Below are 20,747 nucleotides of genomic sequence, written 5' to 3' on the forward strand. Positions count from 1 at the left end.
TTTTTTTTCTTTTATTTCAAATAAAATCCATCCAAATATTGTCTTCCAGATAAATAGCTTGAATTGAATATCTTTAAAAAGAACTGTAAAACAACTTATTATTTTCTTAAAATTTTTTATTAGAAAATACATATCCAAAAATACATATCATTCTTTAAGTTACAAATGCTGAATTGCTTTTTTCGCTAGTTTGCACACTATTATCCTCGCACGCGATCCCTTACAAAAAATCTGTTCTTTCTTTTAAGAAGTATTTTCTTATAATAAAAACGATACTGTAAAGTGTAAAGAAAGAGCATTTGTTTGAAAGAGTAAACAAGAAGAAAAATGTTTTAATGAATATGACAATTATGTTCGATGTTCAAGTAGAAATCGTCGTAATACTACGTTTAGATTCAGTATAATAAAAAAACCTAACAACTATCTGTATAACTATCTCTGTATGGACTACGATCCCTGTACGGATTCAATTTGAACTTTAATATGATCCTTAATTTGAGAATCTTTCTAGTCTTCGTTGTAAATACCTTACTTTCGATAAAAAAAAAAGAAGAAAAAAAAATACAATTCGATGTATGTCGATGTTACTCAAATTTTCCACGATATTAAAGATCAAACGATTGGATTAAAGCTTATCCACGTTAGAAGCGAGACGATCGAGCTCTTCACGAATGGCTGCAGGTAAATCATCGCCTACTTGCGCGTCGAAATATTCCCTAAGGTGCTCAACTTCCTTTTGCCAGAAATCTTTTGGTAAACTGAACAATTCCTCCATATCTACATTCTCCTTCAAGTTTTCCAAATTAAAAGACTGTAATTTTGGTAATAAACCTATGGCAGAATCTACCGCAACGTCTTCGCCGTCGAGCCTTCGAAGAATCCAGTCTAGAACGCGTGAGTTCTCGCCATATCCTGGCCAAAGGAACTTGCCATCAGCATTCTTCCTGAACCAATTCACGTGGAATATAGCTGGTAGCTTGGCATTTTTCACTTCGGTCATATTCAGCCAGTGATTGAGATAATGTCCGAAATTGTAGCCGAAGAAGGGTCTCATAGCAAACGGATCGTGCATGATTGCTTTGTCCTGATTATCAATTGTTATACAAATTAGTTTCACAACATAGAGTTGAAATGGAGAAGCATGATGAAGAATTTATATCTTCCTTTTAAATTTCTCAATACATTCGAGACCAGCGTATTCTAACAATAATTTTTCTGGTTGCAATCGAGAATTGGCTGATAGTTAGACTGAGTATTTATTCAAATTCAGACTTTTATGAACACACAAATAAAAAAGACGGAATCTAAGCAGAGATTCACTTCATTCATAGTCGGTACTGTATTTTTGATATTTTATATACGTATTTTTGCATATTTCTGCATTGTGTGCTTTTTCACACCTTTAAATTTCTCATAAATGTATGTACAGAAATTTGTAGTCTACTGACAATATAAATCTTTGCAGACGACCCATGCGTTACGTTCTCAGTCATGGATCAGCCGTCATCATTAGCTTAATCAGGGATCGCATGATTTAACAATGTCTGAGTCACCGGTCTCGAATTGGTTAATAAAGTACTTTGTATAAGTAGAAAATAATGATCCCAATTTAGTATAGAATAATTCTTTGATGATCTTTTTTTAGATGATTCTTCTTCGAATTATTACGTACCGTATGTTCCGCTGCAGCAGTAGCTTCAGACCTCATCGAAGCTCCAATGAAAACACCATGCTGCCAGTTTCTAGCTTGATATATAAGAGGAATACCTTCTGGTCTTCGCCCTCCAAACAGAATAGCATCGATGGGAACACCTGTTGGTTCTTCCCAAGCAGGATCTACAATAGGACATTGTTTGACTGGTGTACAGAATCTGGAATTCGGGTGCGCTGCTGGGGTCCTAGATCCTCTGGTCCACTTTTTGCCTCGCCAATCGGTGATCTATACAAATATGTTTACTTAGGAAAGTTTTAGGAAATATTGAGTTTTTAAATTTCCTATGAATAGAAAAAACATTCGCAGTTTGGTGATAAGGATTTGTTAAATACTTTCATGCGTAATAATGAATTCCTACTTCAACGTCATCGCTGATTTCTTTTTCCAATCCCTCCCAGAAGACTCCACCGTCACTGGTTGCAGCCACATTGGTGAAGATAGTGTTCTTGAAGATAGTTCTCATAGCATTAGGGTTCGTAGCGCTATTGGTTCCGGGTGCCACGCCGAAGAATCCATTTTCTGGATTTATAGCACGGAGTCTGCCTTCCTGGTCGAATTTCATCCAGGTAATATCATCTCCCACGCACTCGACTTTATACCCTGGTAACGTCGGCTGCATCATGGCTAGGTTGGTCTTGCCGCAAGCACTGGGGAACGCTGCAGTAATGTAACGCTTTCTACCTTTTGGATTTGTGATAGCCAGTATCTACAAAAGGTAACTGATACAGAATCTTAGGCGACTAATGTACTTGTAAGTGCCAAGTAACGATTGAAACAGTTTATAAGAGTAATAGTGAAGTTGTCACTGTCTTAATATCTTAAAAACTAAAAAAATTTATTTTTATTTAAAGTGTAAGTTTTGATATTTAAGACAATTATCTTTAATCTATATTGAAAGTGGGTCTTGATGTTCAAGACATACACAAAATTGCCTTTAATCTATATTATATCAATTTAGTGTTTAAAACAATTGCTTTTAATTTATATTAAAAACGAAGTTTAGTATTTAAGATAATTGTTCTTAATCTATATGATAGTAATCTCTATAAAATTAAACTTTGATACAATTGTCTTTAAAGGTTTCAACATATTACATGCAAGGTGAAGTTGCGAATTATTATACAATGTTACGTACGAGCATATGTTCTGCAAGCCATCCTTCATCCCTAGCAATAGTCGAACCAATTCTCAGAGCGAAACACTTTTTTCCAAGCAAAGAATTGCCACCATAACCGCTACCGTAAGAAACTATTTCATTCTTGGCTGGTTTATGAAGGATGATGGTTCTTTCAGGATCACAGGGCCAGGAAGAGTTAACTTCAACCTTAGAGTCGCTTTTTGGTACACCGACAGAGTGCAGACACTTGACGAAATCTTCATTGCCAAGGGTTTCCAGGACCTTTTTCCCCATCCTAGTCATTATCCTCATGGAACAGACGACATATGCGGAATCTGTGATCTCTATTCCAATCTTTGACAGAGGTGAGCCCATTGGACCCATGCTGAAGGGGATGACGTACATTGTTCGACCTGGATTATTAAAATGGAATTATAAGTTTGTTTTATTTACTAAATTGATTAACTCAGATTAACTCGACATCAGTATTTGATTATGAATCGATTATTGCTTGATTATCAATCAATCCTTGGATTGTAAGTAAAATAATTGTTCGACTAGAAAAGTGAATTATAAAATAGAGTTTGAAGTATAAAATAATCGTTTGTTCTAAAATTAGGTAAAAGCAGTAGGGGCAATCTTAGCAAAATATGCCGGTCTCGGGTGTGTTAAGGAATTAAATGTATTTTTTCAAGGTTTTGAAGTTACCTTTCATGCATCCTGGGAAACGTTCAAGAATAGCTTTGTCCATGTCAACCGGAGAAATCCAGTTACCCAGTTCTCCGGTAACACCGTTACGTGGAGTAGGAATAGTATCGCGTTTGCAGTCTGTGCTGATGGACGTGCATTTCTCGACGCGTGCTACGTCCGCTGGATTCGTTCTAGCAAGCCAACTAAAAGTACAATTTATATTACGATAATTATGTACATTGAAAATTTCCTTTCAAATAGCTACGGAGTTTTCATTAGAATTTTGAGAGCATAGAAAATTAGATATTAGTCCTCCGTCTGCAACCTTATTTTTGCTGGTATCATCTGCATACTGTGTCCTTTAACAACAAGTCCAAGCAAATTTTTTTAGGTTTCTGAGTTACAGAAAGATCCCCAAAATTCTTAAATAATTTTCTAAGTTTCTAGAATATCATTGAATAGTTTTTATTGCTACATGTTACCTTAATTTTATTAAACAAAGCAAAATTTAAACAAAAATAAATATAGAAAATGTGGAAAACCACTTTAAATTACTGGTAGAAAACGACTTATTATGCAAATGGAGGGTTAAAAATTCGCATTTTAATTATCCTTCTATAGCTATTTTACCAATACTTTCTATTTATATACTTGTCATTATTCTCTGTTATTTGATATATAGCTCATATCTTGAAAAATATTTTGAAAATTTCCTAAGTCTTATGTTGCTCAATTATATCTTCAAATCCTTATAAAACAGATGTTATTTAAGAAAATATTGGCAAATGTCCAAAGAACGACTGCTCAAAATAACTTACGTATTCAAAGAATTTCCTAAATGTTATATGCTCTCGTATGAATTAAACACGTACCAGTTTTCATATTTTGGTAAAGCCGATATCGTTCCATTCTTTTCCATAAGTTTCAACAGATGATCGTACTCTGCATCGCTTCCATCGCAAATGTAAATGTCCTTAGGACAGCAAAGGGATGCACATTCCTCGACGTATGAACAAACTTTTGGAGCAAGGGGTTCTGTCAGTGTATTCAGCAACGGTATCTTCCCTATACAATCGTAACTGTTGCTGATGGATGGATTTTTCGCCACATTGGTGACCAACGTGGACACTCTGTAAAATAAAACGAAAATTTAAATACTCTTAACGCTTATTAACTATTTCACATTCAAACGCTTAGATTTTACGAGATATTAATATCTTTTAACGCATTTCCTTTGCGATATTCATTCTCTGAATTCGAAGTACTCTACGTTACTCTACTTAACGCATAAAAGCCTAATCACTAGCTTTGAATCAGCATAACAGATCTTATATAGAGCGTCTCACAGAGTGTCTGTTAGTAACATGTCGACTTTTACTTCATCACTATAGAAACTTTGATTAAAGGAAAAAATGAATTTTTACATTGCTATTTTTCATTGCGATATTTCGTGAAGTAACAACCTGTCTCTATAGATCAAAGTATGATCGAGAGTTACCCGTTTACTTTTCATTGATGATGTTGAAAAAGATCTCGCAACTTTCATGCTGTTGCATACCGTACATGAAAATGTACCCTTTCCTTTTACCGGCAAACCTGTTGCCTTTATAAGTACATGCTGCAACTGCATTTAAAAAATTTTCATGCTTCGACGAACATACATAGTTTAGAGTAGACACTATGGAGTACTTTTCTGTTAAAAGAAAAGTAAAAGCATGACGAATACTTTAGACGTTACTATTATTTGTCCACATCGAAAAGTAACATAGAAGCTTCGTTATTTAAAAATAGTTGTCAATTAAAGAAAATGTAATTGTTTAACTAAAAGCAATTTCTTATAATAAAAGGATAATAATGAAACTGTATTCGTTTAGAAAATATTCGTAACAGAGAAGTAGAGAAAAGAGATTTTAAATAAACGACAATTTTTCAAAAATAAAAATTAACTGGGATGTAAATGGTAATAATCTCATAATAAAATATAAAGTTACATTAACTAATTAATTAATATATTCTGTGTTGTCTTTACTAATCATCATCGCTTTATCTCAGTTATTCCGTAAACACTATGACGGTGCTAAACTATATTTAGAAAACCTATTTTGTATAATTATTACAATTTAATAACAAAAGTCAGTCGCAGACGATAAAAAGTGATGTCTGTCTTCTATAGAAAAATAGCATTAATGATACTGTAAACAAACAGTGCATACAAATTGCGCAACGATGATGCGTTGTATTGGATATTATACTACATTATGCAATAGCAGTCAAATAGAGTCAACTGAATAGTTTCTATGCTAATAGTAAGTTTCATATCTATCTCTTATTGTTTGAATCATTTTATGCAGCAATCGCTTCGGAATTTTTCCAATCTCTCACCCAAATTGATTCCTCTTTTAGAAATGATTTAAAAATAATATAATTTAGTTATGCATACTTATGAAAGAATTTGGGACATGTATTATAATTTTGCGTGATACTTGAATCGTATCTGCAGGATGTTTAAGCTCTTTATGATATTGCGAACCACAATGTTTCGAACTTTACTTGAAAATTTTTGTAACACACTCGTTATTAATCGAAATATTTATCCAATTCAGACTTATTTATCTCAAACAAAAAATACCAAATGATCACAAGAGATCCTTCTATTTAAATTCTATTTTAAAATTTTATTGAAATTTTTCCTCGAGAAATCTACTTTTAAATATCAATTTAAAACGAGAAATCAAGTAATCTCACCTTTCTTTCCGATTCCACTCCGAAACTTCATTAAAAGAGCAACTCAAATATTCTTCAAAAATAAAAAGAAAAAAGAAGAAAATACCAAGTAATTCCGTTTTCCCCTTCAATTGAAAAATGTTCCAATTTCATTAAAATTCCTAAAAATGAACTCAAACATCCATTGAAAGGAAAAGGAGGAATCAAATAACTTGGTCTTTCCTACAAATTTCAAGTTCGCTTCAATACCAACCAGCTCATCATCAAGTTCTCTAAATGCAAGCAGGATGACATTTCTTCATCCCAGTATCGTACTCACCGCGGATAATACACGTCGATCGCGTGCGGCATCTCTCCAACGTTTGGAATAGTTCGATGGCTCAAAATCGCGAATCTTGCTATCTTCTGTTTGCTCCCAAAGACGTTAACACTATCGATCGGTCCAAAATATCGAAGATTCTTTGGGTTGTTGATCAACGATCCTCTGACGGAAGCTGCAGCTATGGAGAAGCTTCTTGTGGTGCGAAAACTGGTACTGGCAAGATTCGACCAGCGTATCGGATCGATTCTCGGCGACATGTCCTGCGTTGCTCGCTTTTATACGATCGACAAGGATTTCACACGAGCCCTAGCGATTTGCCCCGCGGATTGGCTGTATCTACTTCCGGTGAACAAAGTGGGGGTTCGGTGCGGAACGCCGGCGGAATCGGCGACGGACTTTGGGTCAGTCTACTGCTGACGCGGTTCTTCGCCTTGCCGATTGTCGCTATCCAGACTCGATCTCAAACGATCTTTGATACTTGGTTTCTTTATAAGAACGAAGGGAAACTCCGTGGAAATTTTAGAAGTAGAGCTTCTTATCGATTTTCGAGAAACGTAAGATTATTTTTAAGCGAACTATTTAAAGGAAGATCCTCGATATTTGACTTCCTTATAAGAATGAAGATAAACGCTGAAGAAATTTTAGAAGAATTGCAAAAGAATTTCAATTATGAAGAAACGTAAAATTATTTAAAAGAAGATTATTACTTCGAGAAGAAAAGGATTTAAAGCTTGAATTATTTAATGATGATGGAAGATGTTCTTCAGGATCCTCCGACGTCTATCGATCGAGCGAACGGTGACACGATTGATGGAGCAAAGACGTCGAACGTGATTGATCGAGCCTTCTATATTCTCTATCTCGTGACAGTCTGGTGACAGCCTTGAAGTCGTCTTGAGGTGAACATACGAAGAGGTTTTATGTAGTAGTAGGTACTTAGCAAGTAACAAGCCGTGAATTCGTGGCGGCCGATATATGAAGTTAGCGGTAATGGTCGACGACACTTAGAAACAAAGGAAAGAATAAACTATTTAAAGAGGAACATAACGCACTATTACACGGTTTCGAATGCACTGCACCCGGGCGAGTCGATCGAAGTAAAAGTAATCGCGGTACCGTGATTGATCGGCCCACGCGTTGCATTAAAACGAAATCGGTTGCAGTGGCCGTGTCGTTTTATATTGAAACCGTTACCCGCCACTCGTTCTTCTATTTTTGCGCCAACACTTTCCCTTTCCTCTATCTAGCGCAGCATGCGACGCGACGCGATGTCGCGAAAGACCAACAATGTGCTCTATCGCTTTTAATTATCTGAACGGAGCACCTTTGTACGGGTTAAATATCGTCTCGAGAAACGATTAATAATAAATTTTGTTTATATCTAGTGGAAACGACGTAGCATCAAGATCGTAAATATCAAGTATTAAGTGGTGGCGGTCATTGATATACATCGTTGAGCTTTGGATTGTTTTAACGTTGTAAGCGTTTCGTAGGAGCATCTTGAGATGTAGAAGTATCATTCGTACATAGATTTTGCGATTATGATCCCTTTTTCAATATTTTTCAGGCTCCATGTTGCGTGTCGTATATCTATCATTGTAATTGAACAAGTTATTATTGCTAGATCGCAATGAAATTTCGTTAAAAAAGTTAAAATTATACATGAAAAAGAATCGTTAAGAATCGTTATCAAAACCTCGAGGAAGATCGACGAACAGCTCAATTCATGATCGATCGGGTTATCCCCGATTATCGAGCGACTTTTTACCATTGATCTGCGCTAATGCATCGAATACATGTTGTATGAATGTTGAAAGGAAATAAGAGATAAAGATTGTTTGATATTTTCGGATTATTGAGTAAATTAAGATTTGGAGAAATGATATTTGACAAATTGAATTATTAAAATTCTGATTATTATATGCAGTCGCATGAGGGAATTAACTGTATGTAAATAAAACACTTGCTATATTGCAGTATTAAAAAGTCGTGAGAATTAAGATTTTCAAGAATAGCGTTTAACAATAACGAACGAGCAAGTTTTACGGATATTTTTAAATTTGTAACTTTGAAGCCTTTGAAATGTGCGTGCTCAAAATGATTTCGAATTTCGATACATTTGCACTGAGGTGTGTCAAACTAAATACACGATAGCGTAATTTGATTACTGTAGTTGAGGTCCATAAAATTGTTCAATATTTGCTATAAAGAACGGCACGCCAAAATATTTAGATAGATCGATATATTTTCTGTTTCGTAAAGATCAATAAAATCCAACGATTGCTCAACCCGACAATAGTCGATTAGAATTCCGTCAGTTTCAAACGGTACCAGTTCGTCCGAGGAACAATTAAATTGCTTATAAACGAACGTTGGATCGATGTGGATCGTGATGTTTATATCTAATCGATGGGATAATATGTAGTTCAAAGTATAAGCAGTAGAACACTGTCAGAATTGCTGTCCTAAATGAATCAATTCTGATAACGTGAAGCAAAAAACTTCTCTGGAATCTTTGCTGAAACTTCCAATTGCACAATAGAGAACGGAATATTCTCTAATGTTATCAAATACTATTAATCGCATAATTTTATATCTGTCAAAAAATCCAATTTTAAATGTTAACTAATATAAATTATTAATAAAGTTGGCAATATAATTAATGATATAAAATTGTAAGATAATACGAAAAAACTCAAACATATATTTGCATGAAACGATCTTATAACGAATGTTAAATCGTTTTTTCTTTGTGTCAACGTCCTTGGCACTTTATCTGCAAGATAATTGATTCTTCTGTTAGTTAAGGGAACAGAGATTAGGATAGGATTTTCTGTTAACTCTGAAATCAATAGAGCGTTCGCCTAATTTCTATCTAATCGCTATCTTGGTGAATATGTTAATCGTCGTTGTTTCTATTTTAAAGATTAAAACTGATAAAATTCCAATTTTCCTTTGGCTCAATCGCTAAAGATTTAGATCATTTTCTTATTAAATATGACGATAACTATTCTAAAAACAATATTTAGTTTTGAATTGCGTATCAAATTAATCATAATTAAAAATTTTTGATCCTCGATCCAGTACATCTTTCTTTAATTATCAATCATCGAAATCCCTCGCAAATACGAAACTCACTGTTAAATATACGGTTAAGTATGAAAGTTCATTGTCAACATAATGTATACTATGGATATGACGAATGTATGATCTTTAATTTTAATAACAAGAAACGATGGAAAAATAGATAAAATAGCGTTTTCGATGGTAAATAAAGTCTAATATATCTTTTCCTAAATCGTGTCAATAGGTTTTGTTGTCCCTCATACTTTATCACGAAAAATGTGGCATTCGTGAACTATCGCGGTCAGACAGTGAACTACGGACCAGACTACAGGCAACGAGATGCATTCTGCATGTTCATTTATAATGGGATCAAAAAATGAATAGAGAGTTACTGCAGCTGAGCATGATAAATTCACCAACAAAGATTGCGATCGTTCGGTCATCGTATTTTTCTTATGAATGACTTTCTTTTTTGTTTAGCGATTATTGTTTTTATAATAATGAAGAATATTAATAACTTCTGATAAAATTAATATTGACTTTTGATCATACATATCCATTTTTGTTTTATTATGTCACTTATAATTATAATCTACAATATTTTTACGAGTTCCATAATGAACCGTTGCATCAAAATGTTATTTCAATTTTATTATTAGACATTCAATCCATTAACAGGATTTTATCTCGTTAAATTTCATTTCCTTAATGGAACCGTTTAATTATAATCGTCTTTAATATATATTTAGGTCCGCATAAAAGTCGATAGTTCTATTATTAAATAACATTTTCTAGATACTATATTACATGTATTGAGATGTTTTATATCTTCGGCAACGTAATAATTTGGCAAACGCAATAATTTTTGGAAGAAACATGAATTAATATCGATTATATAGAAGAAATCGATCGAGCTGGCTCGTCCAACGTTCGGAAAAAGACAACATCGAGGCAAGATTACTGGGAGAAAGAAATTATGTTCAAGCATTGTACTTTGATCTAAGCTGTCCACTATATGCGATTCATACAACATTATTGTTTACAGAGATTTCTCGAACAACATCGCACTTTGTTTGGACTTTGCAGACCCGGATTGCCATTAATCAATCCAGAGAACGATTAATTTCCTGGAAGAATCATTGACAGAAAAGTTTTAAAGGTTTCCCCCAAGGAAAGCCAGACATTAAATATCGTATTTATTTACATGTACATACTTGTGACCTATATCTCCGGTACACGTCAGCCTCTGATAAATCGATTATTTAATTCCTTTTTTTATAAATATCAGAAAACGAGGTAGCATCGTATGTTTTGAAACAAACTGAGTTACATTCTGTTCAAACGAAGTTGAGTCAAGGTTAAGTCAAGTTTAATCATGTTGAATTAATTTAATTTTAGAACTAAGTTAGATTGCGTTTGAATTTCATTAAATCGAATTAGAGCTGAGTTAAATTGCGTGAAAGTAAGTTAGGCGATATCAACTTGTATTATATAGAATTAGAATCAAATTAAGTTGAATTAAATAGAATCAGATTGCATCAAATTGAAATAGATTCGATTAGCCTGACTTTATATTAAATTAAGTTTAAATTGAATTAGATTCAGTTTGAGCTGTTAAGTTGAATTACATTGAGTTAACATTTACTGAAAGTTGAATTAAATTAAGTTATATCATAAGCTGAATTTGATGGAAATAAATCGACTTAAACTAATTTAAATCGATTACATTGTGAAATCAGTTACACTGAATCGACTTAAACTAAATCTAACTTGCATTGAGTCGAGCTATCTCAAACAAAGCGAAACTGAGTTAAATTGAAATTGCTTATAAGTACAACTGTCTGCACACACAGCAATCGTATACTTCATGATTTTGTTGCAATGATTTATTTAGCTAATGTCTCGTTTCAAGGTAACATTCAGCGAGTTTATCAACATCCAGCATTTTTTTTCACCCCGTCCGATTAATTAATGATTAGTCCAGTGGTGTTTGCGTGTCTGCGCGAGCCAGACCACGGAATATAACACGAAGAATCTCGCGAAACCATCGGGAACGATAAAAGGATCACGACCGAATGCTTTTTCAGCTGAGTAGAGATAACAGCTTTTGTATTTCAGCCACTCACGTTGCGTGCACGTTGTTCCTTTTTTATCGGAGAAAATTTTTTCTCCGAACAGCTAAGGCTTGCTGGTCGACCTCTTATCCCGCGTATACAATGCTACGTATTAACGTCACAAAATTTTTTTTCTATCTTTGCGATATACGAAAATTATTCATCGATGCATCGAGATGAGCGGAAAAAGACAAAGAAAGGTTCTTAACGACAAAACAGTAGCTCGCTTATGCTAATCGAATGCGTACAGGTGTGTAAACAAGTCTTGAATGATGCACGAATTGCCTAGAAATTTATACAGAAATTTAAACGACATTTATATCGTTTATCAGTCAAATTACAAACATAAACAAAGAAAGATAACAGGCACGAAGATGAATTTTTTTTTATCATTTTTTCCATCATTTTTATTGATAAATATTTTACTACAACAAGAAAGATCAAAGGGTAATTGAGAGTAATAAAATACATTTTTAGATTGATTTCCAATACAAATACAATCATAACAATCGAGTCAGATAACAGTGTTGATGAAATTTCAAAATGTTTCACATAACACGCATGGTATTCATGAAAGGTATCTACAAGCGGACGAATATTTTCACAAGTCGGACAACAAAATTGAACCGTGTTAATAAAAATAATGTTGTAATGTTGCAAAGTCCTCTTGCCATGTCATTTATCGATGTTTACGTATTAGCAAGATACGTAGTTGGTAAACAATAATACGATTTTTGAACGTGTTATTTATTGTTCTTTGTTTTGTTATATATATAGTTTTGGCAACGTTCTTTCTCGATCCATGAAGATCCTATGTCAAGAGTCATCGATGAAGTCGGATCGTCTTAGTAAAAAAATGTTTACGGATCAAAATGAGACATTTGTACCACGTAACGTCGATCTGCGTATTTTGTTTACCTGACCCGTTCGCAAAGTTGATACCGTGGACCTTGTCCTATCAAGCGATCATGTCAATTGAATCGAATTAATAGGTATATTTTAATAGGATGCTAGAAAGAATAGAACGCGATTGCGTCCAATAAAATTGTGCATAAATAGTTATAGATATATTGCGTTCAATCTCGTATCAGATTTATTGATAGTAGTTTTATAAACACACGAAAATATTAATTATTTTGTTTCGAGTTACCACGTATACTGGATCACTTTTCCTTTTACAATTCTAAATAAAGGAATAGAAAAAATATTTGATTCTTTTGCGATAATACAGCATTGAGGTTAATTAATTTGTAAAGATTTATTGCATATTAAACTTTATTAAAATAGACTAAATGTTTCCTACAGTGTTTTTTCCCTTACATCTCTCATAATTCGTTTTTCCATTTAAACTATGTACTCTTTTTATTCAGATATTCCTCAATCTTGCTATGATGTTTCTTTAAATAGTTTCATTTTCTATTTGAATTCCAAATTAAGTAAGTTTATTCAGTTTTTGTATTATATGTGCATTTACTAACATTTTCCCTAAAAATAATTAAAAACTAATTGTATAATGTAGTACAGATTTAAGGAAGTATTCCAAGGTTTTCTCAAATCTTTTGAAAATCTAAAACAGCAAAAACATTGCTCATGGGAATATTAAAATATCGTTTGTTATATATTTAGTTCCTATAAATCTTCATCGACTATATTTTAAATCTAATAGGTTCTTTTCATTTTTATCAACTATATACTAAAATATTCTCCTTTAATCATAAAGTGACATTAAGATCAGAAAATTAACAAAGATACTTTTACTTGTGGTCTTCGTGTAACAATGAAATAAATGTAGCTTTTAAAAGAGACAGAGAGAATCGAAGATGGAATTGAAATAAGAGTCATTGTGTTTTGGTTCGAATGAATTCCTCGAAATCGCTCGTCTCTTATCGCCTTCATTCTTCCCCTTTTCATCTTTTTCTCATATTTTTCTAGACTTCGATAACTTCGACCCGGTGTCACAGAGTTATCGATATATTTTGCATAAACATATACAATATACACAATACGGAACGCATACATATTCGCAGAAAAGTCACGCGTGGCTTGACGTTTCTGGAGGCTCGACTGTGTAGCGCATGATATGGTTATCATAATTGATTGCATAACATGGTGGGCACGACCGCGCGATGTATGCACCAACAACCGTTTCACGAGGAAAAAGTATTTCAATCGTAACAATGGCGTTTTGTTAGAACCTGTAACTTTACCAAGCGCTATTCACATTCTTCAAACGCTTTCGTTCGTTTTAAAATTCTTTCAGGCGACCGATAAATTTATCTGTAGTTTCCACCAATAATAGTAATTATATAGTTTCAAATATCTTTCCAATGTAATTGTATAAGATGGAAATATTTCCGTTGTAATGGCGATTTAGTGTAACTCTCTTAGCTTTACCAAGAAGGTACGATTCATATTTCTCAAGTATTTTGCTTAGTTTTAAGATTCATTCAGAAAATAAATAAATTTATCTCAATTGTTTACTAACGATGACAGTTAGTTTTGGATAAATTTATAATATTTATTGTAGTAATGGTTTTATGCAGTAAAAGTGTTTCAGTGCTGTCTTTTGTAACTGTACTTTATTAAGTTTTTAAAAAGAAGGTTTGTCCATTTTGATTCACGTTGATCGCAAAATTGATCTAAATTCGTTATCTCACGATGATATTGATTTCAAATAGATTTATAATTTCTACTACTTATTCAGTAGAAAATTAAAAATTTCTTTGCATCAGAGTAGAAACATTGATCTTCCTATAAAAATAAAAAGGTGCATTTGTAAAATTTCAAGCTTCGATAAAGGACAGTCTAAAGAAGATTATTTTTTTTATTTATAGTTTGTAATTCATACATAGAATATACACATGATCTTTGTATTTTTTAATTTATCAATTCGTAAGCAGAATTTTTCGCAGACTGTTATCTTAAGACCGCACTTTGTTATCCGGATGATTTTCAATAAGAATGCGTCATATATATCTCGGGAAAGATTATTTTGTGTTTTGACTATCTATTGCGTTACATTCTCAAATTTCCAACATATTTATCACAAACCTTAATACTTTCCATAAAATGAATTTTTACAATCAAGAAGCTTTTTGTTTACATAATATTATTTTTTTCTTTTTATGAAGAATCGAAGTATTTTATAAATAATCGAGCAATTTTTCTATATCTTTTCTTCATTTCTTTTCTATTGTAACAAAGTATGATTGAAACGATTCTTTCATGCAAATATTTCCAATTGCTGTAGCGAAAGTTCTTTCGTGTATTTACAATCGTAAAACCCCCCACGGCGTGGGTTAACAAAGAATACAAGATTCTATTATCTATGATCTTTAACCCCGACATCTTATAATGAAGGGAAGTTGTATTGCAAACTTGCTAAATCGAGTTTTCTTTGTCCGCTTAGTAAGAATCTTGTCTATTATTGCAAATTTATTTCGTTAAACTTTATGAAACTTAGAATATAATAAAATAAAAAAATTTCGAGAAAAAAGGAATTATTAAAATAAGGAAACATAATTCCTGTTGTTCGAAATCAACACGTATCTGGTTACGTCTTCGTACAATGTAAAAGGATTAAAAAAAAAGATAAGGAAAAGAGTAAATATTTACTACTGAATTTAATTTGAATTTAGAAAGATCTCGAGAAGGAGGCATGTTTTATAATGCGGATCTCGTAATTGGAAACATCTGTACACGTGATTGGTATCGCGGCGCGAATGAAGAAAAGATACACCAACATGATTAGCATGTGATCAATGAAAATAATACGTAGTACGCTTACAAATCAGATCATTTTCCCGTATATGCTTTATTTACAACTCGTATAATTACATAAAACTTCTCAATCAATATTTCCAATTTTCCAATGTCGATATACATTTTTTTAAACAACAAATATATCACGACATAATGTAACATCGTTTACATTAAAATTACAAAATCAAACAGCTTTAATAAATAGCAAAGTAGTTATTGTTAATTCAAATTTTTGTTGTTTCTAGAAAAAGGTTTCTGAGGCAAAATTCAAATATTCGCACTGCTAATTTTAGCCGACGAAGTCGCATATGTGGCGGCATCTAAAGCGAAAGAAACGAAGTTTTTCTTCGAAATGGCGACAGTTTCGTACACAGTCGATAGTCTGATTCTGTTTCACGTAATTCGCGGCACATATCAGCTGTTCGGTGACAGTTTGCTAGCAGTGAGAGTAGAGTGTTGAGGTTTATTGTTTAGGAAAGCAATATGGCTATCTGGTGATTAGTAACAGTGCGATACGTAGACAAAGGAACAACGCAGTTCTCATGATATTTGGAGACGCGTGGTGCACTCTGTTTTAATTTAATTTATAAAAGTAAGGGAAATAACAAAAGGAATCGGTTAGAGATGTTGGAACTCGAGGTAGTGCCCGAAAGATCCCTCGGCTGCGAGCAGTGGGAATTTATTTTAGGCAAGTGACGAAATACTCGCGATGTATCGCGGCTACGTCGTATTACGCGTAATTTTGCGTTCATCAAATTAATTTGTAATAATTTGGAAAACTAACAGAGAATTTCCGTTATACTCTTTTCTCTTTTTCAAATTGAACTTTATTGATGTTGTCGTCATGTCAGCATTCGTACTTTGCTATTTCATTCTATTTGTAAACACCTCGTTTGACAATCGCGCGTAAACAAAGAAAATGGTGATCATTATGAATATTTTGTTGCTTATTATGTAATTGTTTACACATATTGCCTCGCTATTTGGACATTCGCTGCTGGATTATCAATTAATTGGCTAGTAATTAATTGGAAATTGACGCTTTAATAAGATATCACTTTATAAATAGATATGAGTTTAATGAGAGTCATGATATTATTTGAAATAATTATGTTGATGCGCATACAGTTTAATACGAGCAATTCATGAAATAATGATAATGTGTGGTCTACTTTTAAGAAAGAGTTATTCTTACAGGCATGCATTTTTCCCAATCTGTATCAATAATACAATCCCAAGTGGGCATTATAAGGGGAGTACAAGTACTTTATAGTGATAGTGTAAGTATATATTGATAAAAATTAGATTTATATGTTATTATCCTATTCTTTACTTTTGCGTAATTAATGTGGAATTAAATTGTATGTTTTACACATGCAGAATCCTTTAGATGTAGATTTAGTAATTAACTTACCTCATGATGGAGTTCGGCTTATATTCGACCCAGTGGTACAAAGGCTCAAAATAATTGAGATTTATAACATGAAATTAGTTAAACTCAAATACTGTGGTTTGCCATTCAATTCACCAGAGGTTTTGCCATCTATTGAACAGATTGAACATTCATTTGGAGCAACCCATCCTGGTGTTTATGATAGTGATAAACAAGTATAGTATTTCCATTTATATAAACGATAAGTAAAAATCTGTGCAATCAAATAGTGTTGGTTTTTAGGTATTTGTGTTAAATTTTCGAGGACTATCGTTTTATTTTCCCATTGATTCAAAGTTTCAACCTGGATATGCACATGGATTAGGATCATTGCAATTCCCAAATGGAACATCTCCCCTTGTGGCAAAAACAGCTATTTATGTTGGTAACATGGGTGCTGGAGGTGGAAGCGATGAGCACAACTTAAAGGCACCACCACCACCTCTACCACTTGTAATTATTTTTTATTGGTGTTATAGAACAGAACAAATATCTAAGCAAGATTAATATTATATAATCACATTTTGCTAGGTTTGCTATCATAACAATTTGTATTTAGAAAAGGCAGATGTCATGCGAGACAAAATGCGTACACGAGGTCTTAGATTGCACCTTTTCACAGAAGGTAGCTCTGTAACAAGGGTATTACTGGAGCCAAAAAAACGCTGCTTAACCAAAGAGGTTATATTTTATAATCTAGTTTGTAGTAGAATTTTTATCCCTAAGTACTGTATAGTCTAAACTTCTTCAAACATTGTAAGTGACTTTTAAAGTGAGCTGTATGATCGTTATAGCAATGGGAGAACTTTTAAATCTATAACAATTGAACTTTGCTGTATGCTGCATTCTTATATTTTGTACAACATACACAATTATAGGTGTTATTTGGTGATACTTGTGAAGATGTGCTGAGTGCTTTGGGAGCACCATCTCGAGTCTTTTTCAAAGCTGAGGATAAGATGCGCATTCATAGCCCTCACGCACACAAACGCGATAAAATAAGACGGTCGGATTTCTTCTACAACTATTTTACTTTAGGATTGGTACATTTTTCTCTTAATAACTATTCCATACTTCAAAAAAGTAAATCAGCAAATTGAAATACATATATATCTAAACATTCTGTCATTTCTTCTAGGATGTTTTATTTGATGCCAAAACCCAATGTGTTAAGAAGTTTGTGCTACACACAAATTACCCGGGGCATTATAATTTTAACATGTACCATCGTTGCGAGTTTTCTTTAACTCTTCCACCAGAAAATAATTCCACCGAATCGGGGAAACTTATAGATGTTTCCCCTTCTCCAGTTACGGTACGATATATTTCTGAATGAGATGTATAGTTAAGACAAATAATAGCAGCTTCAACAAGCAGCTTTGATAAATGTTCGATAAGTGTTTGAGATTAAGATAATTTCAACGATCGTTTGTTTTTTAGATCACTGCCTACACAAAATGGGATAGAATAAGCGAACAGTTGAAGGCTAGTGCACGGCCAGTAGTATTGAACCGTGCTTCCTCGACGAACACAACAAATCCATTTGGGTGTACGTTTTGTTATGGTATACGCGACGCGATCGTCGAAGTCATGGCGAATCAACATATCGCGAGTGTAACTTTATACAGAGCTGTGTGACCTTGATAATTTATACAATATGGTGCATTATAAAGTGCTCTTTGAGGAGCAATTGATGGAATGATGTTTTTGAAAAGATGAAAACAAACAAAAAATAGGCATGTTTCAACTTTGTCGGAAATTGCATAACATCACCTTTGAAAAAAGACTGTATGATGCAAAAAGAAGTAACGGGAGTGCAAATGCATGCAAAATCCTGATGCAGTTTCTTTTCTTTTTTTTTTTAACACTAACGTAACAACATTGAAATCGTGAGGATTTTACATAAAAACAAAGAACAAAAAAAAAAAAGAGAGGAAGATTATGAAGGATGCAATGACGGTTTAAAGCTCAGAAAATCAAGCGATATCATTTTGAATATCATGTATTGTTGCTTGTAACGATATACATAAATATTTTTCCCTGGAATATCCAAACCCAGAGAAATAAAACAAAACAAAATAAAAAAAGGAATAAATATCACGAAAAAAGCAAAAACACGATCAACTAAGGGGTACAAGTGTCTGCAATATTCAATAATATCATATTTAATATACTGTTTTTATCTTTTGGTTATAAGTTTTAAATATAGTTAAAAATTAAAAAAAAAAGATCTTGTGTGAGCGATGAATATTATAATATCTGAGCTCTATAATAAAAAGAAAAAAAAATATAAAAGGGGAGTAGTTTCAAAGGATAATAAGAATTTTGATAGTTAATGATAAACCTATGATGATTATAACGACAGTAACGATTAATAACACATGACAGTAAAATATTATAATGTGCTTAGTGCAAGTAAAAAAAATGATATCTAACTTTCGAGAAACCAAAATTTTTTAACGCGTGTTTAAGATAACAGACAAATAGAAATAAAAAAAAGATAAATGATGATACAAAAGCGATGTTTTGGGTACACAAATTAATAGACATAATATATATTATACATATTAGAATGGCATTATCCATTCAATCTGTGCAGAATTGAATGTAAAATCGTAAAAGTCTATCAAAAAATGATAAAACTATACACTGAATAACAAAAAAAGTATTTATCATAGCGGGAGGAATTAAATTCATGGCCTGTTTTTTACGCTTTTATCTATCAAACTATAATCATTGTGATACGTGACGAAAATTCAAAGCGCAATACATTATATAATATTTAAATTGCAATATTTACATAAGTTACTTCTTTGCATTAACACAAACAAAGAACAGAAGAAAAAGAGAAAGGATAATTAACTAATTACTTTCTTATACAATTTTTGTGGCATTACATAATTCTTGTGATTATAAGTGTACTCACAAAACTGAATTAGTCTTTAACCTTTTAGTCACGTAATATGAAATACTATATCATGAATTTGTCATTAGCTTACGATGCCAGAAGGAAAGTTCTTTTCGTTTCTTTTTCTATTCTATAAATTCGAGATTTCACGTTGATGTTAAATTGCACAATTGTATATACCCTATATGAACTTGTTTCCTGCTAATCATAGGGTATAAAAGCGAATATGTTTTATGTATCGTATAAACTTTGATAGTTGATAATCTACAGCGATTATAAGATCTGTAATGAGTAATAATCGTAAAATATAAATAACAAAGAACGCGTTCGAGATTGGAGCGCGAGGCATGAACGATGAATTACTTTGATTGTCACTTTTAACTGCACAGATTCGTGACGATTTTCCTTCCTGTTTACCGAATTAGCAGAAATTTTGTGGTCCATGATTTATGATATAAATCTCTGTAAATTGTACCCTTCTGTTTCCACTATTGGACACAGATGATATTTCCTTTGAAGTTCAAACTTGAAATATCGAATGATCTCAATAGTAAAAAGTAAAAGTAAAAGTGATGGAATAAATAATGTTGTTGAAGAAAAGTGCTAATTGACGCATAATTGTACAAAAAAAGCTTTAAGAGATGTGGATCTGCGTGTTGATCTGCAGTTGTTCTTGTTTCTCAAAATCCTATTTTGATGGAATATCTCCCATTTTTGTCGATTTTTGTCGAAACAGTTTTGCGTGGAAATTATTTTCAAGTAAATATATAGAGCATAAAATTCTCTAAACAAGCTTCATTGAAGCATTCACCAATGCAATAACAAATGTTCAAAAAAGAAAAGAAAAGGTAGAATTAAAACACAGAGGAAGAGAAAATCAGTGGATCTTTTAGAAATT

General features: G+C 32.8%; 2 protein-coding genes across 2 annotated transcripts; one reads left to right on the forward strand and one right to left on the reverse strand.

Moving 5' to 3' along the window:
• Positions 1–107: 107 nt before the first annotated feature.
• Positions 108–6,968, reverse strand: LOC139985332 (phosphoenolpyruvate carboxykinase [GTP]). The gene is made up of 7 exons (XM_071999700.1): positions 6,565–6,968; positions 4,394–4,651; positions 3,540–3,724; positions 2,850–3,244; positions 2,073–2,420; positions 1,673–1,939; positions 108–1,084 (listed from the first exon to the last, which is right to left on the reverse strand). The coding sequence occupies exons 1-7, from the start codon at positions 6,822–6,824 to the stop codon at positions 626–628; spliced, it is 2,172 nt and encodes a 723-aa protein (XP_071855801.1). The 5' UTR covers positions 6,825–6,968; the 3' UTR covers positions 108–625.
• An 8,904-nt stretch (positions 6,969–15,872) lies between these two features.
• On the forward strand, positions 15,873–20,208 carry LOC139998359 (PHAF1 protein CG7083). Its single transcript, XM_072022777.1, has 8 exons — positions 15,873–16,197; positions 16,707–16,789; positions 16,890–17,117; positions 17,185–17,394; positions 17,473–17,622; positions 17,820–17,984; positions 18,080–18,256; positions 18,382–20,208. The coding sequence occupies exons 1-8, from the start codon at positions 16,134–16,136 to the stop codon at positions 18,577–18,579; spliced, it is 1,275 nt and encodes a 424-aa protein (XP_071878878.1). The 5' UTR covers positions 15,873–16,133; the 3' UTR covers positions 18,580–20,208.
• The last annotated feature ends 539 nt before the right edge of the window (positions 20,209–20,747 follow it).

Source organism: Bombus fervidus, chromosome 3 (genome assembly GCF_041682495.2).
Source record: "Bombus fervidus isolate BK054 chromosome 3, iyBomFerv1, whole genome shotgun sequence".
Lineage (NCBI taxonomy): Eukaryota > Metazoa > Arthropoda > Insecta > Hymenoptera > Apidae > Bombus > Bombus fervidus.

Excerpts from the sequence above, each read along its gene's own strand:
- LOC139998359 (XM_072022777.1), top strand. The coding sequence starts at position 16,134 with ATGTTGGAACTCGAGGTAGTGCCCGAAAGATCCCTCGGCTGCGAGCAG. Across the intron at positions 17,395-17,472 it reads CACCACCACCTCTACCACTT|GTTTGCTATCATAACAATTT; the intron begins GTAATTATTTTT and ends ACATTTTGCTAG. Across the intron at positions 17,985-18,079 it reads ACTATTTTACTTTAGGATTG|GATGTTTTATTTGATGCCAA; the intron begins GTACATTTTTCT and ends CATTTCTTCTAG.
- LOC139985332 (XM_071999700.1), bottom strand. The coding sequence starts at position 6,824 with ATGTCGCCGAGAATCGATCCGATACGCTGGTCGAATCTTGCCAGTACC. Across the intron at positions 4,652-6,564 it reads ATCGACGTGTATTATCCGCG|AGTGTCCACGTTGGTCACCA; the intron begins GTGAGTACGATA and ends TTTATTTTACAG. Across the intron at positions 1,940-2,072 it reads AAATCAGCGATGACGTTGAA|ATCACCGATTGGCGAGGCAA; the intron begins GTAGGAATTCAT and ends ATATTTGTATAG.